At 33.4% G+C, this 22824-nt stretch overlaps 1 protein-coding gene across 1 annotated transcript in view; it reads right to left on the bottom strand.

Moving 5' to 3' along the window:
• Positions 1 to 262: 262 nt before the first annotated feature.
• Positions 263 to 22824, bottom strand: part of LOC145326230 (uncharacterized) — a 32157-nt gene continuing 9595 nt past the window's right edge. Inside the window, exons 7-18 of the mRNA XM_080169419.1 lie at positions 21532 to 22341; positions 21080 to 21118; positions 20287 to 20343; positions 19314 to 19404; positions 14455 to 14500; positions 10778 to 10871; positions 8877 to 8956; positions 4199 to 4321; positions 2801 to 3892; positions 2149 to 2285; positions 1306 to 1591; positions 263 to 708 (exon numbers count right to left, since the gene is read on the bottom strand). Coding sequence (XP_080025545.1) covers positions 472 to 708; positions 1306 to 1591; positions 2149 to 2285; positions 2801 to 3892; positions 4199 to 4321; positions 8877 to 8956; positions 10778 to 10871; positions 14455 to 14500; positions 19314 to 19404; positions 20287 to 20343; positions 21080 to 21118; positions 21532 to 22341 — 3092 coding nt within the window. The 3' untranslated portion in view covers positions 263 to 471. The remainder of the gene's footprint in view (positions 709 to 1305; positions 1592 to 2148; positions 2286 to 2800; positions 3893 to 4198; positions 4322 to 8876; positions 8957 to 10777; positions 10872 to 14454; positions 14501 to 19313; positions 19405 to 20286; positions 20344 to 21079; positions 21119 to 21531; positions 22342 to 22824) is intronic.

Raw genomic sequence — 22824 nt, 5'->3', positions numbered from 1 at the left:
TCCGCGGAAAGCCATTTATAATACGATGCGAGAAAGAACTGTTCTCGTATTCATCCAGTGGATTAGAACCGGTTCTCAGTCATACGAAAAAATTATGTCAAGTTTTTTACGAATATAAAAATGTACAATCATAAGATTAGCCCTAATAAAACTGGTTTTAATCTTAAAAGTTGTACATTTTATATCCACAGAAAGCTGTTTATAATACGATGCGAGAAATAACTTTTCAAATACTCCGTTCTTGTTGGTATTTATAAAAAGCTTTTAAAAATTTGAATAAAATATATTTACATATAAATATATAATAAAATAACTAGATATCTACAATAAATAAAATTATTATATCTATATGACATATGGCACTCCTAAAAATGAGGTAGATTATTTGACTTTTCTTTCTCTAATCCTAAACAAATAATGTATCAATAAGGCATTAAAGTTCACATTAGTTTTGTTTGCATCTGAAAGATCCTAATAAATTGGAAGCAAATCAGGATATTCATGATTCACACTTTGGCTTTGAGATTGTCTATTTGTATTTGAAGTGGAAACACTTAACATTGTTTTAATAGAATCCAAGCTTTCGTGTATATCTACACTTTCGTTTATACTTTCTTCATTCTCCACTGCTACGTTGTTGTTTTGTGATTGTCCCGGGTTGGTAGCTTGGGATTGACCCAGCGAGTTTGTGATAAAATCTACACTAGCCTAAAAACAAAAACTATAGATGAAAAGTCGAGTTGCTATTTATGAAATTTAAGAAAAGCTGCATTATGTAATGGGGAGGGAGAGAGGGAAGAAGAGGGGGAAAGTGATTTTTTTTTATCACCAAGTGTGCCTAAATTAAATCTAGAGGGATAAGACAATGGCCGACAAAGGGTGGAGTAGGTTGCGCTAAAAATCCGAAAAGGTTATGAGTTTTAAGTTAAAAACAGTAGTAGAACGTTAAAATTTAAGTTAGCTTTAAAAAAATTTTGTCTATAGTTTTTTTCAATAAGAAATACACAAATATAGTTAATTTTTATCGTTCTATTACTATTTTTAAGCCTTAAAACTCACACCTTTACGGATTTTTAGCGCAACCTACTTCTCCCTTTATGTACATCTTCGATGATGATACACAAAATTATCTTCTGTAGATTAAAATATTTGTCATTTGGACACTCAACTAAATAAACCAAATAAAATTTTAAGTTTTAGAGCAGACTTATTTCACCCAAAAAAAACTAGACATTGAATTGTTTATTAATTAAGGAAAATTAAAACCTAGTAGTTTCTGATGTAAAATCTTTTAAAACATTTTACCTGGACATTTGAGTTTTGGGCACCTGAACCACTGTTTTGACTGTTGGTGCTCTGAGACTGATGTATATGATTGGGAACTAAGGACTTCCCTAAAGGCATTCCTCCTAGTATTTGGCCAATTGAATTAATACTGTCTTGAACATCACCACCACTTTGGCTTTGACTGTTCTGAGTATTGATATTCTGTGTCTCGTCTTGACTGGCAACAACTTCAATTTCCTCGTTCACAGTTTCTGTCTCAATTACAGTTTCACTGGCAACTTTTACACTGGATTGTCCACCGGATCTAAAATATTCAACATATATATCTACGCAGGTCATTCAATAAGAGTTGGGGAACCTGTACGTACACAGTATTTTTATTCTTCTCAACTTTTTGGAGATCAAGAGCCATACATATGAGTGGAAAGCCAGGGAACTAAACGGATATGACGATGGATGATAAATTAATGTTAATCCTAAATGACGATGTACAAAATTAACCCTTCTACAATAGGTGGTTGAAATGTTTGAACACCCAACTTAATGAACCAACCAATCAAAATTCATTGAAAGACCCCAAAGTTGTTAAGCCAACAAATAAGAAAACCACCAGATCTTACACCATATTTTCATGTTCTATAATAAAGTGGACTATGTAGCGGGCTAAAATAACGATCTCCTCTAACCCCCTTCTTTACCCCATCGCCTCCCCTTCTACTGGATAAACGACCTGACCAATAAATGCGAGGGGAAATTGTAACCTAAGTTAACGACAATTTTTCTTCAGTCATAATATCCACGTATATTCTACACCCATTAAAATATATCAATGCCTTTTTTAAAAGTTGCTCAATATCTCACCTTTCATCGATTGTTCCAACTTTAATTTCCATTTCTTCAGTGATGATCTCCTCTTGATTAGAATTGCTTTCATTTTCTCCGCTGGATGTCGCACTAGTACTCGCGGTAGCGGAAAGCTTTTCCTCCGCAATGAAAGCCTAATAATTCATTAAGACGGTTACTTATCCTTAAAATGAAGTAACATGATTCCTATCTGTGTGTTTGTATGTTTGTACCGAAAGATCTCGCAAACCGCTGAACTGATATGGTTCTCCTTAAAAGGGAAGCTTCTCATAGGTCCTGGGAAGGTTTATATGTATTTGGGGAAGGGTACCACCACCCTCCAAAGAGAAATCGTCCCTAGAAAGAAAAAATATCCCACACAATCCAAATTTTAAAATCGAATTTAACTCCCCCCTCCTCCTCAAGTGCCTCTCGAGGCCTTTAGGGGGCGTATCCGCTAGTAAACTATAGGGTACTATTTTCCTCCATAAAAAATTTTGATGTATATCAAATTAAGTTTAATAAAAATTTGCTTGTTTAGTAAGTTTAAATGTAAAGTTGTTGTGTAAGCAAAGAAAAAGTAAGTTTTCATAACAGACTTTCAGTGACACAGTTCGACAGTTAGGACCTAACATTATAAAGTAGCTTTGCTACTAAAATTAAAACCCACCTTAAATGGATCATATGTATCTTTTGGTACTTGAACAATGGTGGCTTTGGTAGGCAGTTGAGCTGTAACTTCTTTATACTGGCTTAAAACAAGTGGTGGTCGTTGGGTAATATCCTGAGAAACAAGAAGAGGCGTGCTGTCTGTTACATAAAATATTACATTAACTGGTTTGGCACTTGTAGTGGCTTCTGTAGTTGTTGTTGTAGTAGTTTTAGTGGTAGTTGTAGTAGTTTTAGTGGTGGTTGTAGTAGTTTTAGTGGTAGTTGTGGTTGATTGTGTAGTTGGAAGCGTTGTAGGTTTAGTAACCTGTTCTGTAGAAGTTGTAGCTGGCTTTGTAGCTGTCGTAGATCGCTCAGTTGTTGTATCAGCGGCTGTGGGTGGTTCAGTTAAAGCACTTTGTCCAGTTGTAATTGCTTGCTCAGTAGTCATAAATTGCTCTTCTACAGTTGAAAAACCTTCCATTACTGTTGTGGCTTCCTCAGTTGCAGTCATAGCTATTTCATTTGTAGTAGCTTCTGTGGGGATAGAACTTTGTTCAGATGTTGTATTGTCTTGCTCTGTAGCAAGTGTGGTTTGCTCAGAAGTAGTTGAATCTTGTTCAGTGGTAGTCATAGCTTGTTCAGTAGTAAGAAAAGCTTCACTCGAAGCTGTTATCTCTTGCTCCACTACTGTTGTAGTTTGCTCGTAGACTGTAGTTGGTACCTCAGATGTAGTAACATCGTTTTCAGTTGCAGTAGAGTCTTCTGTTGTATATTCTGCATCTTTTGTTGTTTCTTGCTCTGTTGTTGTAGAATACTGCTGTGTAGTTGTAAAGGATTGCTCTGTTGTTGGTGTGTTCATTGTTGTCCCTTCTTCTGTTGTTGTTTCAACCTCAATTGTTTTTATAGTTGTTGTATAATCGGCACTATTTTGTGATAAGAAAGCAGCATCTGGTAGTGGCTCTACTCCTTCTGTTGTGGTAGTTGCAGTGGTAGTGGTGGTTGTAGTTGTAGTGGTAGCTGTGATAGTAGTAGTGGTAGTAGTTGAAGCTGAATCTTGTATAATTGCTGCGGAGCTATTCTGTAGAGGATTTGTACATCCAGGATATGGTCCCTTAAAATGACATTAAAACTATTTGATTATTATTTGATTTACATTCTACTAACAGAGACGAAAGGTTAAATATTATGAAAAGTTCACATTAAAAAGATTGCCCAAACTTCAGAGTGTGATGGAAAAAATATTAGAAGACTGTATTGCCTAGGTAACAAGCATGGTCAAGTAACTTACTAAAGACAAAAGGTGATTTATTTGTTAAAATAGGGGAAACTACATCAGAGAATATTAAACTTATTCATGGCTTCCTAGGAGCCTCTAGGTTAGTTTTATTTCTTTTTAAAATAAAAAGCTTTTTCCAACCTGTAGGTCTGTAGCAGTATAGACCAGAGCACCATCAGCTTTACATTCATCCTCACAAACACCCCAATTATGGTGCAACATAAATCCATGGTCATCAACTGCAGTTGGACACCAATACCATTTCTAAAAACATATAGCTTTAACTAATATATTAAATGGGGGGAGGCGATTGCGACACTTTTTAAAATAAAACTGAAAGTCAAAGGAAATCAACTAAAAAAAGAAGTTACATCACTGAAATTTGGTATGGCACACTATGTTCCTGACAGTGACAAAAAATCGATTTTTACATTTTGGAAAATACACTTTTAAACAATTGTTTAGTAATATACACAAGTTTTTGGAAATAAAGCCGAAAGAATTAGCTCTTTACTATAAAAAATAAGAATTTGATGTGTAATTACACCAGAGGCTTGGAATTAAGTTCCTTTTAATCATAGTAAACAACTATTTTTTCGGTCAACTAAACTACATTTCAAATCAGTGTGGACCCTTTATTTTTAAAGCTATTTTTGAGTATTATATATTTTTGGAATCGGTATATAATAATTTATACGTTTAGCCTTTAAAAGAAGTCAAATCTCCATTTTTTGTTGTAATTGTAGGTACTTTTCTAGACATGCCCGTTTCTTGTAAGATAAACAATTTTCTTGAAATGAAAATTTTACGTTTGGGTCCAGAACTAAAAATGGCAAAGGATGGCAATAAAATCCTCTCGTATGAGTAAATTAGAACTATGTATAATATCATAGAACCTTAGCCTAATCTTCCGAAATCTTGCGAAGTTTGCTTTTTTAAGCTCTTAAGTAACTAGGGTCTACTAAAAAAATAACAATTTTTAATACAAAAGTAATTTATATTTCTTATTATTTCAAACACCTATTCAATTAAACTTAAAGTACATAAAAGATTTATAATTAAATTAAAGATTATCCATTAATGGATAAGCTATTATCTGAACTATCATACCTTTTAATTGGGGGGGGGGGGGGGGAGGGGGGTCTGCTATATATATACTAATCTTGAATCCCATTAAAGCTAGAAGTCTAAAAATTTGTATGTGTTTTCCTTCATCAAGAAAAAATATTCTGATTTTATATTTTTAACATTATATACTCCCTTTACCCTTTTATTGAGCAACCTTCCACAAAAGGTTCTTTCATACTTATTAACAAAGAAGAGTAGAATTTATGTTGATTAAGATAGAAACTGTTTCCTTTAAAGTAAAATGAAAATAAAAATTAAAGTCTTACATATCTATGATCTAAAGGGATAAGACAATGGCCGATAAATTAATGTATATCCCCAATGCTAATACACAAAATTGCCCCTTCTATAAATTACAATTAGTTGTTGAAATGTTTGGATACTCAACTAATAAACTAACCAATCAAATTAATAAAGTCTAAAAGTTGTTATGCCTACAAATGAGAAAACACTATTATAAAACATTGTCGACTAGAAAAATAAACAGCCAATTGTTCCATCCCTCCCTGCTTAAAAATACACACAGAAAATAAGTAAGAAATTGACTGATCTGTATGTAAACTTTGTATTAGAAATCTCAAAATATAAATTTCAGGGGCGGTGGTCAGCGGGAAAACGGCTGCAGATTTTCATGAAATTTTAGTTGGTCGTGTAATGTTGTTAGAATAGCTTAAGTTTAAAATTTGAAGTCTTTAAGTCAAAAAATGAGGTAACAGGAGCTAATTAAAGATTTCTGGAGACCTGCAGGATCAGGACCTCCAGGATAATACCTGGAACCGGAAATTTACTTGAACAACTATATTTCATATTGGGATGTAGTATTATTGGATATTTTAGTATTTGATAAGATGAAAGTTTAAGTCATGAAAAAATATTTTTGCTCTTTACCTGTATGATCCTGCCAGGTATCCTGTGCCCGACAGTTTCAACTTTCAGTTATGTGTCGTGCCCATTTTAAACAAGTCACTCAGTTACAGCTCTATATCTTTCACACACAGAAAATGAGATAGAAAATACCAGAAAGGGGGGGGGGGTAGTCCCCCCCCCAGACTGTTAAGGGTTACCAAACATTGTTTATTAGGTTGTGCAATATCTTTTGATATAATTCCCGTCAATGTAGCTCAAAAACAAAGGAAGTTACAGCTTCTGATATGTGCTTATTAGACTATCTTTACACCCCCCCTTGACGCCCTTTGTGTAAAACCCCTATCATAAGTATTTTTCACCATTATTTTAAAAGATATATGTATACTTATTGCTTTTTAAATAAAATTTCATCAAAATGTTCAAATATACACTCTCTATGATTTTTTGTCATTTTTCTGGATTTCTGGAACACAGTGTGGCAGTTGCTTTAAAGAGGTACAATGTGGAACTGTGAAGAAACGGCGGCGGAACCGCCGCTATCACCATTTTTTTTTGGCGGGGAACGGCGGCAGCAGCGGTTACACCAACTTTTCTTCACAGTTCCACATTGTACCTACCTCTTTAAAGCGACTGTCATTTCAAATTTTAGTGCTGTAACTCTTTTTTAAGTTGAATTCCTGAAGCTTTGGTAAAGTGTCCCAAACGCTCCCTACCTTTGTAAAGAAGTGAAATTAGCTTCTTCAAGAAACCTAGTATCAACTGCTTCCTAAAACTTTTGTGGATTTAAAAACATAAGTAAGGAGGTCAACAGTATAGCTTTCTTTGTGGTAAAACCTTACCTGAATTGAAGGTACTCCAGCTTGAGCACAACTCCAGTTTAGCCTGTCATTATGCTAAAACTAACCTGAATTGAAGGTACTTCAGCTTGAGCAAACATCCAGTTTAGCTTGTCATTATGCTAAACTATACCTGACTTGGTGATACACAAGCTTGAGTACACCTTCAGTATAGCTTGTTATTATGGTAAAACTATACCTGACTTGGTGATACACCAGCTTGAGCACACCTCCAATTTTAGCTTGTCATTATGGTAAAACTATACCTGACTTGGTGATACACCAGCTTGAGTACACCTGCAGTATAGCTTGTCATTATGGTAAAACTATACCAGACTTGGCGATACACCAGCTTGAGTACACCTCCAGTATAGCTTTTCATTGTGGTAACACTATACCTGACTTGGTGGTGATACACCAGCTTGAGCACACCTCCAGTATAGCTTGTCATTGTGGTAAAACTATACCTGACTTTGTGATACACCAGCTTGAGTACACCTGCAGTATAGCTTGTCATTAAGGTAAAACTATACCAGACTTGGTGATACACCAGCTTGAGCACACCTCCAATTTTAGCTTGTCATTATGGTAAAACTATACCTGACTTGGTGATACACCAGCTTGAGTACACCTGCAGTATAGCTTGTCATTATGGTAAAACTATACCAGACTTGGCGATACACCAGCTTGAGTACACCTCCAGTATAGCTTTTCATTGTGGTAACACTATACCTGACTTGGTGGTGATACACCAGCTTGAGCACACCTCCAGTATAGCTTGTCATTGTGGTAAAACTATACCTGACTTTGTGATACACCAGCTTGAGTACACCTGCAGTATAGCTTGTCATTAAGGTAAAACTATACCAGACTTGGTGATACACCAGCTTGAGCACACCTCCAATTTTAGCTTGTCATTATGGTAAAACTATACCTGACTTGGTGATACACCAGCTTGAGTACACCTGCAGTATAGCTTGTCATTATGGTAAAACTATACCAGACTTGGCGATACACCAGCTTGAGTACACCTCCAGTATAGCTTTTCATTGTGGTAACACTATACCTGACTTGGTGGTGATACACCAGCTTGAGCACACCTCCAGTATAGCTTGTCATTGTGGTAAAACTATACCTGACTTTGTGATACACCAGCTTGAGCACACCTCCAGTATAGCTTGTCATTGTGGTAAAACTATACCTGACTTGGTGATACACCAGCTTGAGCACACCTCCAGTATAGCTTGTCATTGTGGTAAAACTATACCTGACTTTGTGATACACCAGCTTGAGCACACCTCCAGTATAGCTTGTCATTGTGGTAAAACTATACCTGACTTGGTGATACACCAGCTTGAGTACACCTTCAGTATAGCTTGTCATTATGGTAAAACTATACCTGGTGATACACTAGCTTGAGCACATCTCCAGTATAGCTTGTCATTGTGGTAAAACTATACCTGACTTGGTGATACACCAGCTTGAGTACACCTTCAGTATAGCTTGTCATTGTAGTAAAACTATACCTTCTTTGGTGATACACCAGCTCAAGTACACCTCTAGTATAGCTTGTCATTGTGGTAAAACTATACAGGGGTGATACACTAGCTTGAGCACACCTCCAGTATAGCTTGTCATTAAGGTAAAACTATACCAGACTTGGTGATACACCAGCTTGAGCACACCTCCAATTTTAGCTTGTCATTATGGTAAAACTATACCTGACTTTGTGATACACCAGCTTGAGTACACCTGCAGTATAGCTTGTCATTATGGTAAAACTATACCAGAATTGGCGATACACCAGCTTGAGTACACCTCCAGTATAGCTTTTCATTGTGGTAACACTATACCTGACTTGGTGGTGATACACCAGCTTGAGCACACCTCCAGTATAGCTTGTCATTGTGGTAAAACTATACCTGACTTTGTGATACACCAGCTTGAGCACATCTCAAGTAAAGCTTGTCATTGTGGTAAAACTATACCTGACTTGGTGATACACCAGCTTGAGCACACCTCCAGTATAGCTTGTCATTGTGGTAAAACGGGAACACACATTTACCACCTAAAAAAATTTAATCATAGGTAATTATTCATTATGAAAATTTAAAAAATACAAAAACTTTTATTCATGAAACGTTTTCGAAATTTTCAATGCAACTAAAATATTCCTGCAAAAAGAAATAAGAATGAAAAGCGGATTTTAAAAAAATCCATAATTCAAAACAATTACAGCATTCCTCTTAATTTCATTTAATTAGACAAGGATATCAACATATGATACAAGTACTAGATGAATTTTTATTAAAATAAAAGCTGAACTGTCAAGCGACAGATTGTAATAGAGAACCTATATGGTCATGGGTCAGGGATCTTACGGGATAAGACCAAGACCTTGACAATCCACATTGGATGATAATGACATTATAATTTACTGTATAATGTCCTCTCCTTCCCTGAAAAAATCGAATACAAAACATTAAATTTTTATTCTATTATAAATAAGATACGGGATAAGACCAAGACCTTGACAATCCACATTGGATGATAATGACATTATAATTTACTGTATAATGTCCTCTCCTTCCCTGAAAAAATCGAATACAAAACATTAAATTTTTATTCTATTATAAAAATGAAATCGAATCCAATTATAGTAAATATCAAAAGTCTGTCTTAATATCAGAAGATAAAGTGAGCTCTGGAGTAGCTTTATTAAGAACAATTAAGTTTTCTGATCTAACTGGAATTTCTTAGCTTAGAAACAAAATTTGGAGAGCATTGTATGCATAAACTTAACTGGTATTTTTTTACATTAACATGTTTAAACTTGCTAGAATATATTATTATATACTGGTATTTTTCAACATTAACATGTTTAACCTTGCTAGAATATATACCGCCAAATGTATAGCGAAGGAAACGATTACAAAATTAGTATGACTTCATTAAAGCATTTGTGTTTTTAAGTTTTGATTCTTTTCAGTTTTTGTTTTATAATCATACAAATGTCAAAGTCTAATTTCAACTTACCAAGACCATACTTCCAGGGATTTATATTGATATACAATGTACATTGTACAATACATCCCCAATGATGATAGACAAAATTACCTCTTCTGTAGATTACAATTAGTGGTTAAAACGTTTGGACATCCAACTTAAAGAACCAACAAATCAAAGATCAATTCAAGTCCCAAAAGTTGTTAAGTCAATGAATAAAAGAGCGTTATTATAAAACTTTGGGGACTAGTGCAATATACAGCAAGTGCCTATGTATATCTAAATTAGAAAACTAAAAATGAGAAAGAAAAAAAACATCTACTTATAACTTATATTTCCAGTACATGACAATGAGGTAAATATTCGGTAATTAATCACTAGAAAAATCGTTCTTAGAACATCTTCATCCCATCTCCTATATTATTAAATTCTACCAAAATTCAAGTTTACACTAAAAGTTTTTAGATTGTTTTTTACACAAATATCACAGTAGAGTTTCTAGACATGAAATGACATTTTCTTGAGAAAAAATATTTGTTAGAACCAGCCGAAATAATTTTATACTATATAAATTGTTTGTCTACTAGAAATTGTGTTAATTGTCTGTTTTATTTTTATTTTTGTATGCTAGATTCATAACAAATTCAGCGGCAAGGTGTGCGCTAGTCCCCAAAGTCCCCAAATTCAGTCTAAATACTTCACGAACACTTTAAGATGGGCCCCAAGGTTTGTGACCCTAAAATATTGAATATTCGATCCATTATCCCCTCCCTTCCTCCCTGGGGGATTACATTAATTTTAATTTATCATACATTGTCTTGTCTATTAAGATCCCTTGATATGCCCTAGTTATTAAGCAGTAGCTGCGCTACTTAAAGTTTACCTTTTCTTGGTCCAGCCACGACACGACAATCTGACACATCCATGACCGGACAAGTTACATGACAGTATCCCCATTTACCAGGAATATATTCTCCCTAAATAAAACAGTAGGTATAGTTCCATTAGTGGTATTCACTCAGTTCAGCTACTTAGAATAGAAATTCTTTAACAATTTTGTGTTGAAAAAAACAAACGTTTCTTACAATATAATTCTCCTATAGATTTAAAACTTTTTATGAATAGTCCTGTAACAGTTAGGTTCAATTTAATTTTACAATTTTAGCTTTCGTGAAAACTTTTTTTAATATGATAAATATCCTATCCCCTTGATTTCTGAAATATTTATTTTTAGGACGATTAGTTAATGGAATATTTTCATGATATTATAATCAGTCTAAAAGTGCTTAATTAATTTTGTATATTTTTACATTTTAGAATGAATTTTAATTAAATAAAATAATCACTGAATTTTCTTGAATACAATGTTACTGAGAAAAACAAGGATGACAACTTCCATAAGTACCGAGCTCAACATACAAGATGGGCAGCCTTTTTTTCTTGATATATTTGGTTTCTTTTACATAGGGCAAAATGATTGAAAAAAGTTTAGGTTTATCATGGTCTTGACAAAAAATTTGAAAATGTATAAGTTCATATTGCAAACCATCAATTTCTTACAAAAGTACCTATATTTCTTTGATGAAAAATGTATAATATTTAGTAAAAGGAGTGGTAAATTGTAAAAATGTATTGAAATCAATGATCAATGTACTTTTACATTTTACAGCATTTGATGAAGTTTAGTCATGAATATTTTGTACTTTGAACTCAACAAAACATTTAATGACATTTCTTCAAAAAATCGCTTAACATTTCATTTTTTTTCATATAGAACCATGACGAAACTCTTTTTTTATATAAATATATCTAACAATAAGCTACTTATATTCACCCAAAAATTACTCAAATTCACTAGGGTAAGGGGGGGGAAGTTTCGGTAAGGGGCTATTCTCGGTAATTTCGACCTACCTTCATTAAATGACCTTTTTCTCCATGTTCCTTTCAAATGACAGAAAAAAATATAAAAGCAAATTTGTTCCTTATTAAATTGCCTACAAAAAAGTATAAAATGAATTTTTTGTGAGATGAATATTAAGGGTACTTATTGGGTCTCAAAGTCGGACGAAAATTTTTTTTTTCCAAAAATTTTTTAGTAGGTGTGTAAAGATCGACCTTCACAAAAATTGGTAAGACCTAGAGCTGATCTGAAAAACTTTTTGAACTAGAAATTGCCCGCTTTTTCCAAATCCGTTGAGAGCTTTAAAATCGGGTTAATATTTTTTTCAAAAATGACCAAAGTTGGCGCCGGGGGAAAAATCGGTAATTTCAAAAGAAATAAAAATTCAACTTTTAAGGTCATGTTTTCATGTTTTCTTTTGTCAAATCTATTATTCCATATGGACTTTTTAAGAATTAGGCCTAAAAATGAATAGAACAGATAAAAAACAAAAAAAAAATTAATTTTATTTTTTGAATCAAAATTTTGCGAGGAAAAAATCAAAATTTCTGGTCCTTTGAAAAAAAAATATTTTTGACATAGGAGGAATAGTCCGATCTTTATGAATTTTTTTGTGGTTAATCCCAATCACCTATACTAATTATGATTTATTACGCTTGTTTGGTCGTTTGGCCTTTTTTCATCGATTTTTTTAAGGTTAAAATGTAGTCAAGATTTTTTGCAAAGATGACACTTTTGCTTCAAATTCAATTTTTGAGGTCAATTTTTAATCAATTTTCATGTTTTTTGGGCTAAATCTATAGTTCAATGTGAGCTTTTTTAGGATCAGGCCTAAAAAGTAATAAAATACGTTTTTTTCTTATATTAATTTTAAGTTTTTAAAAAAAAAAATTTCGAAAAAAAAAATCGAAAATTCGCGTCTTTCAAAAAAATTCATTTTTAACATAGAAGGAATAGTCCGATCATTATGAAACTTTTTGTGGATAATCCCTATAACCTATACTAATTATGATTATTTATGTTCGACTGGCCGTTTGGCCGTTTTTCATCGATTTTTTTTAGGTTGAAAAAAATTACCGATATTTCCCCCGGTGGTGGGGAAATATCGGTAACTTTTTTGTGGTCAATTTCGGCCAACTTCTAAAAGTCCTAGGATAATGTCCTTTTAGGACCTGATAGTCCTTTCCGTAAGCTTTCTACTGGTCTTGGTTTCATTTGAAAATATTAATATTTACCCCATTTTTTTTCAAAAAAACCGAAAAAAAACCCGAAATTTCCCCCCCCTTACCCTAACGGAAGTTGCTTAAAATTAGTTGCTCTCGTTCTTCATTCAAAAAAAATTTATCTATTTTGAGGACATTACATAATAAAATGAAAACCAATTAAATAATAAAAATAACAATTATCATATTTTCTTAAAAGACCTCTGTTACTAGGTATTTGAATATTTCTGATTAAAAAGGGAACATTTTTGATAGACAAGATCCTGGAAAAAAAAAACATATTTATATGTACATATCTCTATTAAGAGCAGATTTAGAATATTCAGCCCTTAGAAAGGCATATGGAAAAGGTGAAAATTTGGGGTCTCAAGCGCCTTAACTGTCGCTTATCAGTGAACTTATAAGTAATTTTTTCAAAGGTTGCCATTTTTAGTTTTTTTTAGATTGTTTAGACCTTCCCCCTCTCACCCATACAAACTTTAAACTTGGATCGAATTTTAAATTCAACGATGTACCTACAATGTTTCTATCTGAATATTTTTAACTTGTAGAAGCTACGCTAATTATGTACAAAAAGATACTTGTTATACTTAAAATTGAAAAGCTTAGTAACAGACTTGTTAAAGTTAATGATTAAATCAATATTTTCACAATAATAATAATTAAGTTCATAAATATAAAATCAATAATAAATTGATTATGATATCATCCGTTTAAAAATTTCTCACAATTTATCAGATATCCGGCCAAATTACTAGATATTGAAGTAGCCAACAAAAAAAATTCTTCATAAACTGAGGTTTTATGATATAAAATTAAGGTCAAAACTTAAAAATTAAGTAACTAATAGATTATTTTACTTCTATGCAAATAATCTACTGAACTATTAATACCCTCAATCTGCAATATTAACCCCTAACGGTTGGAGGGTGGGCGGGGAGGTGGCGTTGAACCACCCCCCCTCTATGTTTTTTTTCTATCTCATTTTCTGGGGGGGGAGGGTGAATTTTTCATCCGCTTTTAATGATACATTTATTTTTTGTGTAGATTCCCTAGACCAATGTGAACTCAAAATGTAATTTACTTGGTTCATTTGTCGGTTGGTAATGCTCATATATTCCAGTATGAAATTTTGTGATTTTCTAATCTTCTATTCAAGATAGACGTTTTTTTTAATGTAGATTCCCTAAACAAATGAAGTTAACGTTTAGTTTTCTTAATACTTTGATTTGTCATTCATACAATAATAATACTTATTCTTTTCTTTAAAAAAAAACCGGTTTCGTAATTTCTATGGTTAATACATTTTTAATGACCAATGAACAACTGCGCTTTAACTAACGCTGTCTGTTTGACCATCCATTATTTATTTGTTCTTAAGATACTTAATGATATTGTTTGATATGTCAATTAATATCTCTGAAACGGGAACTTTACCTCTTCATCAACTTCTGTAGAACACCATGCGTCACGTAAACCAGAACTGAAATTGAAAATTTTAAAATCATTCGTTCTAATTTTTATTTTCACAATCCTAATTATATGCTACGACCTAATTTTTAATACCTAGGAATTTTTTATGTTCTCTAAAAGTATTTAAAACCAGTTTCAATTGGTAAGAGTAAAATTCTTTTCTATATTTTATTAACTCTTCTTGAGAAAAATATTAGGTTTTTATTATTTAAATTAAAGAAAATTCTTTTACATAGGAAATAAACATGAATGGGAGATGAATCGTTAATTTTACTGTATAAAGTAGCAGAGTTTTTTGTCTGAATCTTAAGATCTCTAAAATTGCAGGTCCGAATGGGTTGTAATTTCAAGAAAGATTGCTTAATGTAATAGGGTGGTTTTGGGCTATTGATAACCCCCCTCCCCCCTAGAGTCTAGTCGCCATACTAACTAATCAACTAATATAAAGACTTATAGATATGTTTCGCCTATGCTATAATACCTATTCATCCTAGGAATAAATATTCTAAACATTATAGAAATAGAATAAAATTCATGATATCAATATATATTCCTATTATTCTATTGAGTGCTAGATATAAAGAAGGCTTTATTATTATAAATGCAGTAGGCATTTTATGAGAAAAAGGTTTTTTGAGATGGGCGTTTTTTGAGATAGGCGTTTTCTGAGATGGGCACTTATTGAGATGACCCTTTCTATTTACTTTATTTGTACCAAACTATTACAGGAATGATCAGTATCATTTAAGTGTTAAACTTGTTCATAGAAACTCCTCACTATAAAAGAAGACCTACATATGTATATACTTTCAGTAAAAATTCATGAATGTGTTTAATGTCAGGGATCTTAAGGGATAAGACATTTCATTGACAGTAAATTATAACCGTTCCCATTGATGATTACGCATTGTGAAAATTTATATTATTGATATAAAAGTTTGAAAACCGTAGTACGCCAAAAGTACTACCAAAGTTTTCGAGACAACAAATAAAAAAACTTGTTAATAAAACTTTGGGTTCCAGTTTATTTTACAGTCCAATATCCCCTCCCTCACCGGTTTACGAGTATCAAAATAGGTTTGGTAAATTTTTATATCCTTTTATAAAGTATATAGTTAGGTTTTTTGTTAGTTTGTTTTGCTAGAATCCTACTAACTTCAGAACCTACTGAGACCACCATCTTAAAGGAACTTCACATAGGTCCTTGTGACGGTTAATTGCCATATTTCTACCCAACCCTCCCTCCTTCTTCTAATCTCTTAGATGTTAAGGTATTCAATTATGATTATTGACTTTAAAATCCTGGATCTTCATAAACCTATACCGTATAATTGAAAGAAATCAAGTCAGGGAAAGAAAACGAAGTATTGGGTTTCGTCGCATTTTCACAGTTGCTTTTCTCCTATTTCTGGTCCCTTCGGGGGGCTGTAACCCTGCGGGACAATCATTAACACTTACCTAACCTAAAATAACCTTTCAAAAGCTACTGTGGAAATGCGACGAAACCTGCTACTTCGTTTTCTTTCCCTGACCCCATTTCTTTCAATTATAACGTATAGGTTTATAAAGGTTCATGATTTTAAAAGTTAATAATCATAATTGAATACCCGAAACTTCGTTTTCTTTACATGATCCACGAAATCATATTTGTTGAGAGCCTTTGCTTTTTAAAGAAGTACAAGACTTAAGTTTCATACTTTAACTAAATGAAAGATACAAAGCAGATGCGTGCAGAAGGTGTGTGTTTTCACCCCCCTGGTGCACCCTCCTAAAACACCCCCCTTAAAAATTAACAGTGGGGTGAAAAAAGTGACGTTTACCTACTTTTTACATAGCCTAAAAAATCTCAATAACAAGCTCAAACAAAAATATTTTTATTTCTTGAGTGTATGAGGCTATTCTACTCTACATTAAATCTTACATCCCCCACCCCCCCCCCCCCACCCATGCAAAACCCGCAAGCCACTCGAACAAAGAATTTTAAAGAGTACGGGACTATTTCATACTTTTACTAAATGAAAGGTACAAAATATCCAGTATTAATATTAAATGTCTGAATAGAATTGAGGTTATTATATTCTAAATAAAAATTCTTTGATAAAGTATTTCTTTTATGTATTATTGTAACAATAAACAAGGATGTCAACATAATTCAGTAGTGAAGCTCGTCATCATTTGATATTTGACCAAAATAAAAGACAAGCGGAATTTGTAAGTTATATTGTTATAAGTTAAGTATATATTTATTGGTCAACAGTATCTTAAATTAAGCTGATAGTAACGTTTAAGAAAAAAAGGTGTATTTAATGAAGAATCTAAACAACTAAATTTAGCCATACATTTTTACCATTACCTCGTAAGGACGGGATTCTCCTTCGATTTAAGTGATCATCTAGAGAATCCAGAGCATCATCCACGTGTAATGGGATGCGATACTCTAACACCTAAGGATATAAGGTTAAGTAACACCCATTACACCAACAACCCTTTGATTGCACGACCTTTGTCTGAGAAGTCCTAACTATGCATGGTAGTGAGTTGCACCTGTTTAATTTTATGCTTCAAGACATTTCCCCTTTTCTTACTATTTATGTCGCACACCTGACATAGCAGCAGTAGGAACCTTTTTAAACGTTTTTAGTTATGACCAAGTAAGTCAGAAATAGCCGAGTGTATCCTATAACATTAAGGACGGACAAACAGACAAACAATGTGATTTTTAGAATAACTTCGTCCTACTAAAAATCCAGGATACAAAAATTCTTTTAACAAATTATTGTTCTTGAGAAGTGTTGAAATTAAGCGATGCTTTTCACCATTTATCATTTATGATGAAATATTCGTAATCTGTCATTATCACTGTATTTTGATATGTTGAATGGAATTTATATTTGATGTTGATAATGTTGACGTTGATGTTCATTTTGCTTATATGAAATACTATGATCTAGATCTATAGTTCAATGAACGAAAATATTCATGTTCTAACACTCTTGTATAATAAAATACAAATCATTTTTGTCTATTCAATTTATTTAGCAGAGGGGAGTGGTAATATGTGATCATACTTATAATAAAGTAAAAGTAGAACGATGTCTGTCTGTCCGTCTGTCCGTCTGTCTGTCTGTCCCTTAAGATCTCGGTAACCACTGAACCGATCGGATTCTACTCTTCAGGGTATCTACCTATTGGTCCTGTGGTGGTTTTAAGCTATTTTCTTGGGGGGTGGGACACCCCCAACCCTCCGAAAAACAAAAAATCCCCCCCCCATTTTTTTTTTTTTTTTTTTTTTTTGAAGGAGATTTCCATGGTCCTTACGATTTTCGCCATAATTTTTTTTTATCACCTCTTGGGGCAAAGCCCCTAGAGGCTAGGGGCGAAGCCGCTAGTACTTATAATAAAGTAACAGGATGTTTGTGTGTCTGTGTGTTTGTACCGAAGGATCTCGCTAACCGCTGAACTGATCGGGTTCTCCTTAACAGGGTATATTCCCATATGTCCCGGGAAGGTTTATAACTATTTTGGGGGAGGGTACCACCACCCTCCCTAGAGAAATTAATTTTTTTTTTAAAGGGAGAGGTCATTTTCTAGTAAATCCCGTAAAGGTGTGTGTTATAAGGCCTAAAAATAGTAGTAGAACGATAAGGTGCTCTAGATATATGTATTTCCTATTGAATAGAACAATAGGGAAATTTTTATTTTTTTTTGATAACCGTACCTGGATTATCTAAAAAAAATACGAAATTTCTATCAAACGCTTTGTTTGGCTCAAACTGACAAAAATTAAAAAAAAATATAATTATAATAATAATGTTTTCTATAGGTACAAGGTAAAAGTTAAGAACAATCTATACCATTAAACAAAGGAAGAAGTCATTCTTTACAGGTTGATTTATTATAATTATATTTTTTTTTATTTGTGTCAGTTTGAGCCAAACAAAGCGTTTGATAGAAATTTCAGATATTCCAGGTACGGTTATCAAAAAAAAAAAAAAAAATTTCTTCCCTATTGTTCTATTCAATAGGAAATACAAATATATAGAGCACCTTATCGTTCTACTACTATTTTTAGGCCTTATAACACACACCTTTACGGGATTTACTAGAAAATGACCTCTCCCTTTATCGATTTTAGAAAGAGAGTTCAACGAAAAATAAACGTCAAACGGTAAATAGCTATATTTTGAATATAAATAAAAACAATTAAAGTGCCACTAGAGGCCTCTAGGGGCGTAGCCGCTAGTGTGATCATAAAACAGTGTACTTAATGAATGTACTTTTAAAACATTGATCTCAACAAAACATTTCAGGTGATTTGTACAAAAATTTAAAAAGAATATATTTTTGGAGTTTTTCTTAACGCGTTAGGTTAAATTAACCTTTCCAGGGCCTGTTGTAAAGTTGAATGGAAAGAAGATCCATGAAGGAACAGCGATTAGCAAGATCTTTAAAAAAAAACAGACAGATAGACTCACAAACACACATCTAGACAGATACGACGGACATACATCCTGTTACTTTAAGATTAAGGATATTAACACGTATGTTTGAATATTTACAGTAGCTGAGCTTCCAAAATAGTTTTATATCAGCGTTTTCCCTCAAAGTACATTTTCGGGCACAGAAGCCCCTCACCATCTCATGTGTTATGGGTAGCCATGCAAGGTTAGGGCATCGCAGGAATAGGCCGAGAAGAGTTAGGGGCCCCTGTAGGGAACGAATATCCGCCCCCCCCCCCTCCTTATTTTCAGTTTATTTATAAAAGAGAGGAGGGAGGGTTTGAATGCCCGATACGACTATCAAGGAAAGCACCAAATAATGACCTGTGTACACATCTATCATAAACACGTCCATGATATTTGAATGGGAAGACACAGGGCTTGTACATCTCTACTCCGTGGGTTGTGTGACATCCTTAACAGATAAAATAGTAGCTCAGCTTCTAACAAACTTGCAATACTTGTTGGTCTGTTTGTCAGTCCTTGCTTTATAGTATACTCCCTTATTCCACAAATTACACAAGAACAGCCACACAATAAGAAAATGGCCTAAAACCATTACACCATAGTATTTAGATGTATGAGACCTACCTCAAAGGAATAACCTAATCAGAAAAGTAATTACTGAAATCTTTTGCATCAGACAAAAAAGTTTACTTTATATTATAGGGCTTATGATTAATGATAAAGGTAAAAGCATAACAGGTTTTCTAAGTTACATAAGTTGATAAGTTATATAAAATCAAAAAGTTTAGGTTACAATTTATAGTAAAACAGAACTCAATTTTATAAATAGAACATTTAATTAAGTTTGATATAAATATCTTTTATTGTGTTTTCATCATCCAATGGATATGGAATACTTGGATATTGTGACAGGGACAATTTTTGTCGTTGCTACAATGAGTCTATGATCCTCATATTTTTGTCAATACGATCCTCTGTGGCCAGAGGTAGTCATAAAAGGGGGGATGGTAACCTTTTATTAGCCAGCTGGGACAAACATTTTATCAGGGTTGTGTGCGAGAATCTTTCACAATTTCCACGTATTCTATATCATTATCCCTTCATCTAACACTCATGGACGCTATATATATCCTATCTTATAGTTTGTCCGTTAAGATCTCGCCAACCACTGAGTTAATTGAGTCCTCCATTTTAGGAAGGTTTATATAGCTTCCATAATGAAGAAGCTTTTTTACACCTTATAAGACTTTTTAAAATGTTATGCTCACGAATAAACAATTACATAATATCTAATGATTATACTAGGACTTTTAATTAAGTGTATTATTACCTTTTTGAGTATCAATTGTGCTATTCTTTTCTTCATGCCAATAGGATGTTCTGTAATCTAAATTAAAAACTTATTACTTCAGATTCTTTAATATATTCATTATTTTACTAGAATGTTTACCTAATTAAATTAATTTGTATTTTTTGTTTTCGAATTTATTTCTATAATAACTTCTGTCAGAGGGGGGGGGGGGAGTTTTGACACATTTGCGTAAACAGTCACAATAGGCTTTATTTTTGGACTGAGAGGACAGATTATTAAAAATAAAATATTTTTTTTAGATAAATTTTTCCAAGTTAAAGATTTTTTTGGGTAAACCTTTAGGTAGTTTCTGGACAGGCAAAAATTAAATTTTTTAAAGAGATAGAGGTCAACTCATAAAAGAAAATATGCATCATTTTTCTTCAAATATGTAAATAACATTCAAAAAGATGCATAGGTAGGTATTTTGTTTTATAAGTTGACCTCTAACACTCAAAAAAAAATTTTTACATTTTTTTTCCTGTCCAGAGACCATCTGGAGGCCTGCAGCTCCTGAACCTGGAGGCCTATCCAAAAAATCTAAAAACTTCAAAATTCATCATAAAAGGTTGATTTTATCTTTAATAACTTATCTCAGTCCAAAGATAAAGCCTATAATCACTACTTAGGCAAATGTGCCAAAACTCCCCCCCCCCCCCTCTCTCTAAAGTAGATAATTTTAATTCTTAAAAATTCTGCCCAGTCAAAGGGATGTATGGACCAACCATAATCATAAAAAATCAATTTGAGATATAGAAAAATTGTATCTAACCTGTTTGTAAATGGAACACAGGCCCCGTGTGGATTTTTACTAAAAAAGCAAGGATGACAACACTCAAAAGTAGCAAAGCACAAAAATCATGGATTGACAATCGGAAAAAGTGTAGGTATTAAAAAAGTTTAGTGGTCATTAAAGAGGTGTAGAAAAAATAGAAGAAATTTTAATAAGGAATAAACATAATAAAATAATTTTTACCTTCTGTGGTGCATCAATAGCGTTTCGGAATGACGGACAGTCAAGGTGAATTATAGAGTAGCTTCGCTACTAACCACTTATCAATCTATCTTACCAAATTTTTAAACTTAATAAAAACTACTTTATAACTTTGATATCAAATGCTTTACGTAAGTCTGAACTACCTACTCAATTAAAAATCTGCTTAATTACATACACTTTCTTTGATTATCAAGAGAGGGATGGGAACATATATAAATAAATATTACCTGAAGTATCATCATCATTACTAGCTGTTTTGGGTGTTGTTGAATCTGTTGTTGAACTTTCCGTAGTAGTAGTGGAACTATGGGTAGTTGCGACTGAACTTTGGGCAGTGACAGCTGAATTTTGGGAAGACGTAACAGTTGAACTTCGGGTAGTAGTAGCAGTTGAACTTTGGGTAGACATAACAGTTGAACTTTGGGTAGTAGTAGCAGCTGAACTTTGGGTAGTAGCAGATGAACTTTGTGTAGTAGCAGCTGAACTTTGGGTAGTAGCAGCTGAACTTCGGGTAGTAGCAGCTGAACTTTGTGTAGTAGCAGCTGAACTTCGGGTAGTAGAAACAGTTGAACTTTGGGTAGTTGTAGCAGATGAACTTTGGGCAGTGACAGCTGAACTTTGGGAAGTGGCAGGTGAACTTTGGGAAGTGGCAGGTGAACTTTGGGAGGTCGCAGCTAAACTTTGAGTTGTAGCAGATGATCTTTGGGTTGTAGCAGCTGAACTTACACTTAGAGTTGCACTTGGGGTAGAAGTGGTAGAGATAGGACTTGTAGCGGATGAACTTTTAGTTGTTGCAGCTGAACTAGGGCTAGTAGCGGCTGAAGTGGAAGTTGTAGTAGTTGTGCTGCTTGTTATTGGCTGATTGCCATCAAGCCCAAGCATATTATCATACTCAACGCTAAAGAAATCTCCTTCATCTTTATCAAATTCAATATCATGAATATTAATTTCGATCTCACTAGCGGCTTGCCCATTTACTTGATTGCCATTACCAATTCCAAATTCAAACTTCAAAGAACGCACCCCAGGTAGTTCACCTGTAAATAAAAAAAATCAATATTGTCTTACATTTGCTTAAAAAATTGAAAAATATGAAAAAAGTACCATTTTCCTTGACACTGCTAGTTTGCAAAGCAAATCATGATATAATAAAAGAAATATTTTTTTTAAGCTTACGAATACAAATACATGTTTGTAAAACTTTGGGTACTAGTATAATTTATAGTCTGATGTCAAATACCGCCCTTTGCATGTTGCACTCAGTCTCCTGTTAATCATTATAGGTATAAAAGTAACAAGATGTGTTTGTGTTTATCAAGGATCTTGCTAACCGTTGAACCGCGGTGGTCCTGGGAACTGTTTTGGGGGATGGTATGGTATCCAAAACATCTTTTTTAGATGTCTCCCCCCCCCCCCGCTATTTAAATATCCCTGAAGTGGAGAGTGGAGCCGCATAATAGAGAAAAATTCAAATAACAAATCTCCAAAAATATCCATAACTATCGCTTTTTTGAAACTTT

Source organism: Acartia tonsa, chromosome 8 (genome assembly GCF_053477335.1).
Source record: "Acartia tonsa isolate MP-2025a chromosome 8, ASM5347733v1, whole genome shotgun sequence".
In the NCBI taxonomy this organism is placed as follows: Eukaryota; Metazoa; Arthropoda; class Copepoda; order Calanoida; family Acartiidae; genus Acartia; species Acartia tonsa.
The sequence above is the reverse complement of the archived record's forward strand: the minus strand, read 5'-3'. Positions and strand labels throughout refer to the sequence as shown.